The following is a 13,904-nucleotide window of genomic DNA, read 5'->3' as shown; positions in this document are numbered from 1 at the left end:
TCACAGAAAAAATAAATAAATAAATAAGTAATTTAAATATATATATATATATATATATAAAATTATCTTTTTTAAGTACCTTGTTTATGTACCTTTATCTGTCTTAGCACTAAATGTTTGGAGTAAATCATATTTTATAAACTTATTTTTCCAACTACATATTGAAATACATGATTCTGTGGTAAATCTGGCAATTATATACTTACCTATATTTTTAAGGCATATTTCTAATGCCCTGCATGCTTTGCTCAAAAGCTGATTTCTAGCAGCAGTAGACAACTGGTGATTTCTGTGTAATGCTATGCCTCTTATTACCATAGTATTTGATGTCCTCATAACTATTAATGGATTTTGCCTCTCAACACTACAGTGAAATCAGCAAGTATCACTCTACCTCCTTACAAATGGGGAACCAATGAGAAGCATAGATTAAGTGACTTACGTGAAAACCACAGGAAGGCTGTGCTGCTGACAGGAATTGAAATCGGGTGCTATAAATGGCAGTTCAGTCAAATTTTCCATATATTACATTTTTTCAGAAGTTTGTCCTAAAAATAATTTGCAATATTTTTCATACTTTTAATATGCAGAACACTTTTCACTTGGTGAGTGCATCACTAAATAGGGTGCACACTCTAATAACTGAGTAATAGATAATGTGAAATATTTTGAATGAACAAAGGAATTAATCTTCCGGTGACAGCTCTGTAAGTACTAGGTATCTGGCTTAAGTTAGTATTCTGAGCTTCAGCTAAAACATTTATTCAGGGTGATTTATCCCACCTATCTTAGACATCACACTTAAGTCAGGATAAATTCCCTTACTGGGATAACAGTCTCTTCACATTCTGTATATTTGGAGCCAATATGATTTGCTTAGGTTGAATGTTTAATTTTTGAAGAAAGAATGTTGTGTAGGTAATTCACATTCTAACTTATTTGGATATTTAATCCTTGGATTCAAAAATAGCTTGGCCCAGTGACTTAGGATCAGAATTACTGCTTCTGAAGCACCTATTATGGGAGTTACATAATGTCAGGTGTCAGTATCTGGCAAATTATCTGATTTCTCTTTATTGTTAATACAACAGGGTGCTCTAAGACTTGGTTCTTCTCATACTGAGGTATATATCTAAAAGAGAAAAGACAAATTGCATCCTCTCTCTCCCTGTCAAATGAGTTAAAGCAACTCATACAACCGTAGGTATCATCACTGTAGAAATTGAAATTAAATTAAATGAATACTACTTTAAATCTCCAGACAAGTGATGAAAAACATAATCACATATTCCAAAGTCATTTACATGCTTTTGCAACTTTTTTAAAAACTTTTTTTAAGCATATTGATTGTGTCAGGGCTGTGTGATATGTATGGCTGTGTTATATCAAGAGGAAACATCTCTGATAGATGTAATCTGTCACTATATTAAAGTTGCTAATTAATAATTTACTAATGGTGTTTTGGTCCTTTACAAACCTTTTGTAAATGCTCCTTAATGTAAAATGAGACATTTTATTTCAGATCACAGAATACAGGATATAAATCAGCAAATTATGTACGGTAGAACATGTTTATATTCTGCTATTACATGTTTTAGTCAATTGCTGAGTTTAACTGAGCTACTGTGCAAGCACAAGGAATAAGGAAAATGGCTTCTTATGATAGATCACTGGAACAGGTTGCCCAGCGAGGTTGTGGATGCCCCCTCCCTGGAGATGTTCAAGGCCAGGCTGGATGGAGCTTTGAGCAGCCTGGTCTAGAGGGAGTTATCCCTGCATATAGCAGAGGGATTGGAACTAGATCATCTTAAATGTCTCTTCCAACCCAAACCGTTCTATGACTCCATGATCTTGTAAATGTATCTGAGCTTTGAAAGTAGGAAACTGGCTGATAACTAGATATCAAGATGTGCAAATGCACTCTGTGTGGTCTTTCCAGCCATTGTATTGATCCACTCGTTTGGCTTTTATTGTGTGAAAATCACTGATAAGAGTGCTATAATTATGCAAGAATTCTGTGCTGAAATCCTATAAAATATCAAACTTTTCAGGCAGAATAGAACTTCTTTGTCCATCTTGCCAAGAGGACCATTTCCTACCTGCGGCTTAAGAAGACTGATTGATTCCAATCTTACCTATCCTGTCATTTTGTGAATCAAAAGAAAGGGAGAGGTGACCAGAGCAGTCTCTTCATGACCTCTATTTTAAGTTAGAAAATAGAAAGAATATATATTTTTTTTCAGCTGAGAATTTATTATGGGAATGCTGACAAAATCGCAACCAGATTTTTGTTTGTTATCCAAGAAAAAGGGAACAAGTGGATTTTCATGAGCAGTTATAAGAGAAAAAATTTATGAAGCACTAAATACTGTTGTGAGCACTGTAACATAAAGTTTGTTTTGTTCCTTTAGCTCACCATAAAGTCATTCTGCTCTAAAAGAAAATTCATGCTACTCCCTTTTTCTTTGGCCTTTTAGATTTTCCTGTTTTCATGGGTCTGTTTAAATGAAATTCTTTCATTTATTTCACTCTACAGTAGACCAGATTTATAGGTGAATCTGTAGCAGTGGTTTTATAGCTACTAGGATGGAACTGAGCCAGCGCAGAGCCCTAGAGTGGATGTGATTTACATGTTCGCAGCATGATTTGGACTTGTTCAGTTTATCTCAGTTTGAAAACACGATAAGTTAGACCAGGGAAAGTTACTGCTATGTCATCAGTCATCTTAGAGTGGGCGTTTTTTGTCTCAGAGGATAGAATGGGTGTGTTATTCAATATTCCTGTATGTCAGTGTGTCTACCATCAAATTAGAGACATTTCCAAAGCCCATACCAAGTCATTGGTATGGGACTAGATGAAAACTGCAGAAACTAAGAGAATTTCCTGGAAAACCCTGGAAGTAAAACCACTTGCATCTGATATTAAATTAAGTGGATGTGAGACAACTATTTTATCAATGAGTATCATGAAATGTTTTTTGAAATGGAAATTGACTGACCAAATTTTTGCAACTGTTTGGCTCAAAAACATTATTCTGTGTCTTTCTGTGGATTCTTTTCAGTGTGTACACAGCATTTATCAGTGTTTGTTGTTGAACTACATTTATGATGTTTACAATCATGTTTTTGGTATATCAGTATAAGAGTTCTCAGCATTATCCACAGGAAGAACCTGCTAGTTTCTTGATTTTAGTGTCTCATATGTTTTTCTAGTTGTTTAAAAGATAACTGAATGATGCATGCGAAGTGAATTGGAGCAAAATGAGCAGTCTGGGCAGTCTGATCTAGTGGGTGGCAACCCTGCCAATGGCAGAGGAGTTGAAACTGGATGATCTTTGATGTACCTGCCAATCTAAGCTATTCCATTACTCTATGATTCTATGACACCTCTTTTAGTGATCTACACAGTTTGAACCGTTTGTCAAATAAGCTGAACTTAGCACATAAGCCCTTAGGACAACTGACTCTATATGTGGGATAGATGCAAACTCTAAGCTTGTGGGGTTGTTTTTTTTCTTTGCAGTCGGAAGTTTAACACCTGTCTGTTGTGTTGCAGTACAACCGCTACCAGCGCTATGGTGCGGAGGAGTGCGTGCTGCAGATGGGCGGCCTGCTGTGTCCAAGCCCCAGCTGTGGGGCGGGTCTGCTACCCGAACCAGGAGTGAGGAAAATTGTATGTGAGCCAGGCAATGGAATAGGCTGTGGAGTAAGTATATACATTTTTCTATCAGCTCTGTGAAAAACAAATGCTTTTTTAGAATGTTAGAAAAATTGGAAAAAAGGGCTTTTTGTTTTTCCACTGGTGACTCTGAATCATCCTTTATAAGAGAATGGGATGCTGTATCTCTATAAACTATTGAAATACAGCACAGTGGCTTAGGAATGACTACTTCATTGTGCAGACCATGTCCATTCCAGAATGTGTTGCTTTAATTGGTTTTAGAAGCTGCTGAATATTTAAAGTAAGAAAATGAGTTGTACAAATAACAGTCCAAACACACTTTGGTTTTTTCTCCTTATACTCAGCAAAAATGAGCAGAATCTTGACTGAATCATTCGTTATTATATTAACACCACCTTTCTTCATTCATAAATGAGAAAAAGAAGACAAAAAGAATAACCAGTTGGTGATACTTCAGTAGCATTTATTACATATTTTAAGATACACAATGAAAATAAACACACTTTTAAGTAGAGACTATGCACAGTTAATGGTGAAATTTTGGAAAACGGAAGCCAACAACACTTGGAAATGTTTTTGCTAATAAGTCATATCATACAGGTCAGTGATTTTTTGACAGTAGAATTAACAGTAGTTTTCAAGAATCAGTCTGCAGCAAAAACAGAAATATGCAGAGAGAAATCTATATATAAAAGAAGCTGTTAAATGTTATGTCAGTGTGACTGATATTTTATTAAGTGACTGTTTCTCTGTTCACGTTACTGAATTCCATGCAGGATGAGAGAAGAGAAAATATCTGTATTTATAAAATATTATCATGCTCCTGCTGTTGTCTTTCTTGTGGAAAATGTACTTTTTATTGCAGTTTTGATGTTGCTTAAACTGATAGCATGGAAGAATAATTGTTTGCCGAAGTAGGAAGTTGCAGTAACTTGTCTTCTCTGAGTGGGTTAGCATCTGTCGACCTTGGTAAAACTTTCTATACGTCCATGCAGTGGTGCATGTAGAAGAGAGGTTCCCCAGCCTCACTGAGCAGACATAGGGCAATAAAATAAAGCAGAAGGTGAGAGAGTAATAAGAAACAAGACTGAGTAAATGTGAAGAAATGCATCTAGATTAACCATTAGGGATTGTTTAAGAAAGATAAAATCACAAGTAATTTTTACTCTACTTTCTGCCATGAAATGACGAAAATCAAACTGTGTTTTGCAGCTTCATTCATCATCATTTTGAATCTGCAAAAGCCCTGTGAATAAATTTCACAAAGCATAAAGGATTGATGTATTGCTTAGCTTAGCTAAGTGTTCTGTTTCCTTCAGTGGAATCTGTGTTGTATTTGCTAGTGACCAGATCTACAGTCTGGAGTTTAACCTCACCCTTTGTTTGGACAATGTAATGCCTTTAACATTATGAACTACATTTCACTGGGAAATGAGAAGCAAAAGCTTGGTCTGTAAGCAATTGTTATAAATATTAAGGCCCTTCCTCAGAATCTGTAATGGAATGTGGTGAAAAAAAACATGTCATTGAGTCTTTCGTTGCCCCCTGACAAATGATAACCTGAAAGAAGACTCGTGACAGAATATTGCCTGTTGTGAGAGTTCAAATACTACATATATTATGTCCTGCTTCGTGGAACTCACATGTGTCTGCATGCTATCCAACTAGAACTTGTGCACAGATTAGGCTTTTTTCTTCTTCTTCTTTTTTTTTTTTTTTTAAATGTTCTTTACAGTGTCTAATGCATAGAGTTGTGGTGAACAGGAACTGTTCTTAGAATTACAAGCAACTAGTTCTCCTTCATGAGAGAGATGAAGGGGATTACTACTTCTCTCAGGTGTTTCTGAGCTTGCTCGGGGTGACAGAGTCTCACTCACTGCCTTCCCAGAGGCTACAAGCCCAGAGCTGGGAGTGGCAGCACATAGACAAAAGCAAGGGAGAAAAAGGAATGCCATGGCATCACAGAGTGATGGCCAAGTCAGCTGCTGGTGAGAAACTCATTGTGCTGGTAAAAAGTAAGAATTTGCCTACAAGGACACCAAGACAATTAGGAAAGCTCTTTATTTCTACTCCATCTTCTGGAGTCTCTTTGGGTGTTTTTTATTTAGAAATTTAAGCTGTGATGATGCTTTTTTTCCAGACAAAACCTGGTCATTTTATTGTGAAGGCCTTCCAGTCTTTGTGGAATAAGTGTCATAGAAATCCAGGCTCAGACACATCAGAGCTCTGGGTTCTTTCACAAGCAAACATAGTTCTTTACAGGCTCAGAGAAGGAACATCCTTTTTGTTCATCCAAATAAATTCAGCAAAAGATGTCTTGCAATATTTACCTCTGCAGCTAGGCTAGAGATAAGTTGCTTGTTGAAGCAGCTAAGCAAAGAAATAAGGCAACATGAATCTGGAGATCCTTTGTGAGTACGTGTGTCATCCTGTAAACTACACTTTAGATGCATAGAGTCTCTTCTGGGGTATATGAATTTCTGCCTATTGGTAAAGTTCAAATAAGTGATGACATAGACTTAGCAGAAGAAAATAGACCTAACATGAGTCGTCACTCCTTCACCCAAAAGCTACCTTAGATAAATATGTGTCTGCTACAGAGAACAAACAGATTTCTTTTGACATAGAAAGTAACATGCTGAAATATTTTTAATGATCGTGAACAGTCATCAGCCATATCCATGTTGTGATACTATGGACTGACTTCACTCTTGCCTAGTTTTTTTGCATTTTTTATTATTAGCCATTAACATATTAACTGATTTATCAGAATGTTATCATTTTATACTGTTAAATTTGCCTTCATTACTATGCATCAGACCTACATTACTAACTTTTATTGCCGAGATATAAAAGTTTGACATATTTAATACAAGAAAGCAGCAACAAAACATAGAAGAAAGTACATATTGTGCCAGTTGGCCTTAGTACAGGAAAAGCTGTAGTAATCAAGGCATGCAAGAGCTCTATGAATAAAACATTTTTGAATTGTTTTATTTTATACTGTGATGTTATTTCCTACATATTTTATACCAAAAAAAAAAAAAAACAAGGAGTTAAAAATAGGTTAGAGTGGAGCTTCAAGGAGGACTTTACTGCTTGCTTATTAAAAAGTTTGCTTTGAGATATATACATGTATAGCTCATCTGTCCTAGGAAACTTTCACTGCTAATATCTTTCAGTGGGATGATAACTAAGTAATGTGTGATTGCATCCCAACCCTTTCTTCACAATAGCAAAAACATTTTGCAGCATGCGATATCAGTTAACTGATCCAAGCAGAGACTTGTGCTATAAATACCAGCTGGGAGATGGGAGGCTAGAGGACTTGGAGGTACTGGTGGATGGGAAGCTGGACATGAGCCAGCAGTGTGCCCTCGCAGTGCTGAAAGCCAACCATATCCTGGGTTGCACCTAAAGAAGAGTGGTCAAGAGGTTGAGGGAGGTGTTTGTGCCCCTCTGCTCTGCAGCCTTTCAATACTGAAAGGAGGGCTTTAAGAAAGAAAAGGTCAGACACTTTAGCAGGGTCCATTGTGATAGGACAAGGGGAAACGGTTTCAAACAGAAAAAGGGGACATTTAGGTTGGACATAAAGAAGTTTTTTGCAAAAGGGTTGTGAGGCACTGAAACAGGATGCCTGGAGAAGTGGTGAATGCCCTCATCCTCGGAGACACTCAAGTTCAGGTGGGACTGAGTAACCTGATCAAGCTACAGATGTCACTGTTCATTTCAGGGGAGTTGGACTAGATGACTTTTAAAGGTCCCTTCCAACTTAAGCTATTCCATGATTCTATGATTCCCTTGGAATGGGAGAACTGAGATTATGGAGATAGAGCCTCTGACAGTCTTTCCCCTTTGAGTTTATTCATTCCTTGCTAGCATAGTGTATATAAGCAAGAAGAATAATTTAGTTCCAGTTCCTCTATGTTTTGTTGATCCTTTGTTCAGGGATCTGACTGCTAACATTATAGCTAAGTGATATAGTTCATGGAAGTCCTGAGACCACTCCAAATTATGCTAAGAACAAGCTATTATCACTGATTTTTGTGGTCTTTCATTTGACTTCCCTCAGCTGAAGCTCCAGTCCACAAGTGAGAAAATAACTGTAGTGGATTGCATTATACAGTGATAATGGAAGTTTTGTAACCTTGCAAAGGCAGCAAAAATATTGGGGTTACTTCAGCTCTTCTATACCGTATTTACTACATAATTTACACTATATGTGTAAAGACAGTGCCATTGAAAAATATGAAGATTTCACAGAAAAATGTATTGTGTTCCAGAATGGGTGAAATTTTAAGGCTGCAGACTGCAAGAGTTCCTTGAAAAATCAATAGATGTAGATACCCTGTCTTCCTTATATATAGTATTCCTAGGCCATTTTACCTCATAGAACAAAATCTCAAAGGCAATTTCACTTTCCCAGCAATTTTTTCCTGTTGATTTCTTCTTGCATTCTTCTTTCATAGCTGAGAAATCATATGTTAATGCAATCAATTGCAGTATATTTGTGGAATTAATGATTGTCTGTCCTTTCAGAAAGCTTAATAAAGTAGAAGACACTCTAAAGTAGTTACAGGAGAAGTGCAGTGCACTTTCCTATGGTTTGCAAAGTTTTTTATTTTTGGTTATTATCTCTTGTTCATACATTTCTTAGCATACATACTTCATATCTGTGTTAAGCATAATAATATTTACATGGACAGACACTACCTAATTGGGAAGAATATTTTGTTCTGATGAAACAAACCCGAATTATAAAAATTCCAAGCAAAAAGTTCTCAGTCTTTAAATTTTGATAACCCAAATGAGTATTTTGTTAGTTTGGGGTGTTTTATCTTTCCAAGGCAGTGTTGTTTACCTTACAAGTTTATATCTTGCCTGGAGTAATGTGTGAAAATGCTTAAACTCTGAGGCATGAACTAGCTTGGAAATATTGTTTCAGAGCTATTTCATACATATGAGAGCATATAATAGTTTGTAAAATTCCTCGATCTTGAAGAGAAAATTTGTTTCAACATCTGGCAGTTTTAAGTCTGTTGTTGAAAAGCTTACCTCTAACGCAATATATTTTCATGATCAGCATGTACCTTCTTTGTGCAAATTCTCACTCTTGCATCTGTTTTTTGGCAAAAGATTCTATATATACTGCCTGATCAAAACATTTGAAAGTCTCACTAGCCTAAAAGAGTTAATTTCTAAATATAAGTGCAGATAGAAATGTTTGATTCTTCATTAGCAGCAGCGGGAAAATCTTGAATGTATGCAAAAAGAAAATAGATACCTCAAGATTTAAAGATAGCAAGATGAGTATTGGTAATTCAAGACAGTCTTTGAAGATATTTGGATTGAAAAAGTTTTACTTCTCTAATCAGATTAATAAAATGTTCTGAGTGAAGAAAGGCTGTGTGAAAAGCAATCTGAATTCTTGTCTCAGTTTTACGATTGGAATGGCAATGAAGGCAGTAGCATAAATAGGAGATTCTGTGGTTTTGAAAAACAGAGTAATAACTCGAAAAAAGAGAAGACCTGAAGGCCGTTATGTCATTTGCAATATGCTAAAATGGAAATAGGAGATAGCCACTATCTAGTACTATCTGTAGTTAAATTGCTGGGTTACTCTTTGTTATTACATTTCAGGTATCTGTCCTGGTTCCATATGTCATTAAATTTTTGCTTCTAAGAAAATTCACTAGAACAGTATTACCATGGATAAGGTAATAGCTGAAAGTATTGCTGAGATTAAGAAACTAACTCACAGTAGGAGTGTTTCATAATATACTAGAGGGAGCTTTTTCAAGGGGAATGAAAATGAGACAGACATTTTCTATTATGGCTAAATGCTGAGCTGCTAGCACTGCGCCACTGACTCTAGCCAATCATCATGTATTACTTTCTTCTATTGAGTGGGCACTCTGTAGTCTTCAGAAAGTGGAATTCCATCTTGTTGATGTGCTATGTTTCAGTAGCTAAGCAAGTTGTTTCATTGCTAAAATATGACAGGCTTTCTCAGACTGAACAAAAATTCTTTTTGGATTTTCGATTTTTTCTTTCTGTTTATGTTTTATGTGATTTAAAATGAAGTCTAAGCGTGGAACTTTAAAAAATGCCAATGTTTTAATAAAAGCTTTTAACTAGAACAACACTGGGCAATTAACAAATTGTATGTATTGCTGTCAAGGTCCATTATTTCTATTGCCCATATCTTGCAGTGCTGCAATTCATTGATCTTGTGACTGATGGGAAGCTCAGCTGCCAATGACTGGATAAAAAACCCAGAGAATGGTTCCATTATTGGTATAATAGATCATGTTCATTCATATAACTAGCAAAAACAAAACAAATACTATCTATGAGTAGAATAAATCAATTACTTGTGCTTGGTTCAATAGTTGAAAGAATAAGTGCTGGGTTTTTTTTACCTCCCAAATCAGAGAACTAGCTGATAAAAACAGTGTTAGAAAACAACATGTGACTCTTCAACTCTAACTGACCTAGACTCGAAACACCATCAGCTCTGTTTGCTAGATGTCTAGGACAATGTAAGATGTGCCATATTAGGTGATCACATTCTGTATCCCTTCATGTATGTAAGGTATAGCTTTTTCCGTATTTCTGCATCATGCAGGCATCTGGAAAATGGCTATTCTACATGAACACTGAACATTTTGTATTAAATGTGCTATGTCTTCAATGCGTGGACTTGATTTGTTATTTAGTGGCTTACCTAGTACTTCACTATTTAAAATCCACCAGGTGGGGTCTGAGGAAGAAGGACCAAGGAGTTAGAGACACAAGGTAGTTACCTGATGAGGGAATGGAGGCTGCTGGCCTCTGTAATCTACCATGAGAACACAGTTAGCAGAAGTGCATTACTTTTGAGTGAGGGAAATTGTATGAGAGAAAACTAGGATAAAATCACATTATCGCTTATAAAGCAGAGTCAAACCTGGACACACGGACCTATGACAAAAGGGGATAAACTTGATCTGTGTGAACCTAAATTGGGTCAAACTGTGATTTGTAGACCAATGTTTTGCTGAGAAAGAAATGGTCCTTGTTTTAGTGATTTAGCTGAAACTGCAAGTGTGTCAGACCTGTTTTAAACTGAAGGCCGAGATAAAATAAGAGTAAGATTTAAAACCACATTGTTGCTTTTATGATTTATCAACTGAATCATAGTTCCTTGTAAACTGTTGAATGGAACAGTCACCTAGAAGGGTGTGGGAACTTCAGTTTTAGTGATGCCAACCAGTCAGCTTTGTCCCTTGCTCTGTGTTTAGATTCCAGAGCTGAAGCTGCCTTCAAATTCCTTCATCTTCAGAAAGGGTAAAATGGCATCTACAAGAAGAAGCATGAACATTTGCATGGCTTAAAATATTCACTGTTTGCTGTAATTGATATCAGCACACTGAGTTGGAGGAACAGCTTCACGAAAGTGCATTGTTAAGTGGACTGTGATTCCAGTCTTTTGATGATTGAAGTGCTCTTGTCTAATTAAAATAATTGGGCTCCATGTAGCAGTATCTGGGTGATAATTGATTGTTCGTGATGCTCAGATTATATGAGATGAACTCACAATTCTGTCACGTCTTATATATAGTGGAAATTTGTGACTTGGAACTATTTTTTTCTCATTATACCTGTCTTGTTCAACAGAGTGCCTGGAAATATCTCTGACAGTCTGGGAACAACGCTTTATCATGTGGCCCATCAGAAAATACAAGGAGTGTAACATATGAAGTAAAGGAGAAATAAACTGATTACAGAAATATCCATTAAATTCTACACTTATGGGAAAGTAACTTTAGTCTTCTGGCTTCGTATTCCATTTATATATAGAGTAAGATTATTTTTGCTTTTATGACACAGGGGAAATGCTGATGGAGAAGTACAGCCATTTTAAACTGACCTGTATTTCCTTCAGCTAATGGATCAAAACTCCTGGTTGTAACAGGCATGCTTATACAGTTTATGTACTGACTGCAGCTGTGTAATAGGTCAGATGAATACAAATAACTTGCAAATTAGCAGAACTAGGGGTTAATGGAAAACTTGGTATGGAGAAAAAAAAAAACCCAGCAGATCTATCACTGAGACACTGGAGGGGGAACAATAATGCAATCAGCAAAGACTGTACTTTTTGAGAGAGGCAGCAACCGAAAGCGGGATCCTCATTGTGTGAGAGGCTCATTTGAGCAATCTTCTTAAAACTTTCTGAATTTGAAGAGGAAGGAGAAACACAGGCTGAATGCAGAAAATTGCTTATAAATGAAAAGGAAAATAAATGTGAATCAAGGTAGGATTATTTATTGCCTTTCATATAAAGACCTCCTGAGGCACTTTGGATTCTATTACTGCATTAGTGTAAAATGCAAGAGCTACTTAATCAATGGGAAATGATAGAGTAAAAAAGATAGGAGCTAAACAGTAGGATCTTAGATTAGAATGAACCTACTGACTGGTAATTGTAGCTTAACCATGGAAAAAAGTTCAAAGTTCTGAATGCTAAAGGAAAGATGTACTCTTTGGGTGGCACAATACACAGCTTTTGTAGCACCTGTAGCCTTTGTTTCATTGAATATCAGACTGAAAATCTGCACTAGAGCGTTCGAGATGTAAGTCTATTCTGCATAAATTCTGGATGTGGCTCAGGGCAGCCTGTGCTTGGCAACCCTGCCTGCAGCAGGGGGTTGAAACTAGATGATCTTTAAGGTCCTTTTCAACCCAGGCCATTCTACGAATCTGACGTACAAATATGGAAACTAGCTGTGTTAGCATGGCACTCATGAGTAATTCCACTTCTTTTTTTTTAATAAACATTTACTAAAAGGAGTGTCCCAATAAAAAACGTTAGCTTTATATATATATTTCTCCATTATCTGATTAAAGAAATGTCCAAAGGATTTCTTTCTGAGCCTTGCCTTGACTTTCTGAAATGGGTAAGTTCCCTATTGGTCAGCCAGGCTCTTAGCTCATTCTTCCAAGATAACAACAGCATTTTTCAAGTAATAGGGCATTAAATTATTATGTATTGAGACTGTGAGACTCTGTGATGAAAGGGTATTGCATAAAATCCACACTACAGGCAACCATGGAGAAGAATCGTAGAAAAGGTGAGGGTAGTGTGCGTTAACACTTCCTAGCTCAAAATCCTTTCTGTTGAAAGCATACATGAACTTGTCTGCACCTTACCATTGCTTACCTTTGCTTAAGCTTGGGTTTACAGCTCTGTAGGATTTTGTGCTATATCTGCAGACAACATTTTGTAATTATAACAGTATGTCCATGGAATAAAGAGTGACTGTTTTTTCTTTTCACCAGTCTAAGAAAAATATTTACATTATTTCCAGATACTGTATTGAACCCAGATTGACTGGGCACTCTGTAACATATTTAGTTGCATACAATCCATAAAGAGTAAGGGAAAAAAAGACAATAAAAGATTTAGAGATAAATAATTTGATTTATTTATAAAATATAAGTAAGCATAATTTCCTTATGGAAAATAAATATCCTTTACAATTTTTAGTTAGTGCTGTTATTTTGTGATCAACTTCCCTCACCACCACTGCTTCAGAGTTTTTTAATAATGAAGTCACATATATAACTTTATTATTTCCAAACAATTTCAAAGAGCTAGCAAAGCCACCATTCCACAATCAAAGTTGATTTTGAAGTGCTGAAACAAAGCTGATTTTCAATTATCAGAGTCCAAAAAATAGCATCTGAAAGCTGTCTTGACTGCTGCAGAACTGCTGTCTTTTCATGTTGGCTAAATCAAAACAAATAGATGATGCTTACGAAGCTTCAAACAAAAAGCCACTTCTAACAAAGCATAAGTGTAAAAAAAAATTCAGTCTGAGAGAGATTATCTGGGGAAAGTTTTAAGCTTGTGCAAGTGAGTTTGAAATAGAAGTTGCATTTCAACTTTAACAATGATATTAAGGTCACTAAGCTGTAATGGAATAAAGAGAACATAGTGAAGTCAAAGGCAAATTATGAAAATAAAGTGAAATGACCAAAAGTAAATTGCCAAATTAAATAGAAGATATCCTTATGCTATAAAGTAATAATATCCTTACTGAAAAGAAAACATATAGATTTGGAGAACAATGACTAACTGTAATTCAGTGGGAAATCGTAGGAAAACCAGACTCAGTATGTGCTTATAAAACTGGCATAAGGCAGAAAAAAGGGAAGATTCTGAAAAGCTTCCATTC

The 13,904-nt window shown here is 36.1% G+C and overlaps 1 protein-coding gene across 5 annotated transcripts in view; it reads left to right on the top strand.

The window, feature by feature from the left end:
• PRKN (parkin RBR E3 ubiquitin protein ligase) overlaps nucleotides 1-13,904 on the top strand; it is a 691,175-nt gene that overhangs the window by 563,687 nt on the left and 113,584 nt on the right. For all 5 annotated transcript variants that reach the window (XR_007375493.1, XR_007375494.1, XR_007375492.1 and 2 more), the window contains exon 9: nucleotides 3,556-3,705. Coding sequence is in view for 1 of the 5 variants with exons in the window: in XM_048938032.1 (XP_048793989.1) it covers nucleotides 3,556-3,705 (150 nt within the window). In the remaining 4 variants the exon portion in view is untranslated. The remainder of the gene's footprint in view (nucleotides 1-3,555; nucleotides 3,706-13,904) is intronic.

The sequence above is a fragment of the Lagopus muta genome, chromosome 2 (genome assembly GCF_023343835.1).
Source record: "Lagopus muta isolate bLagMut1 chromosome 2, bLagMut1 primary, whole genome shotgun sequence".
NCBI classification, from domain to species: domain Eukaryota; kingdom Metazoa; phylum Chordata; class Aves; order Galliformes; family Phasianidae; genus Lagopus; species Lagopus muta.
The sequence above is the reverse complement of the archived record's forward strand: the minus strand, read 5'-3'. Positions and strand labels throughout refer to the sequence as shown.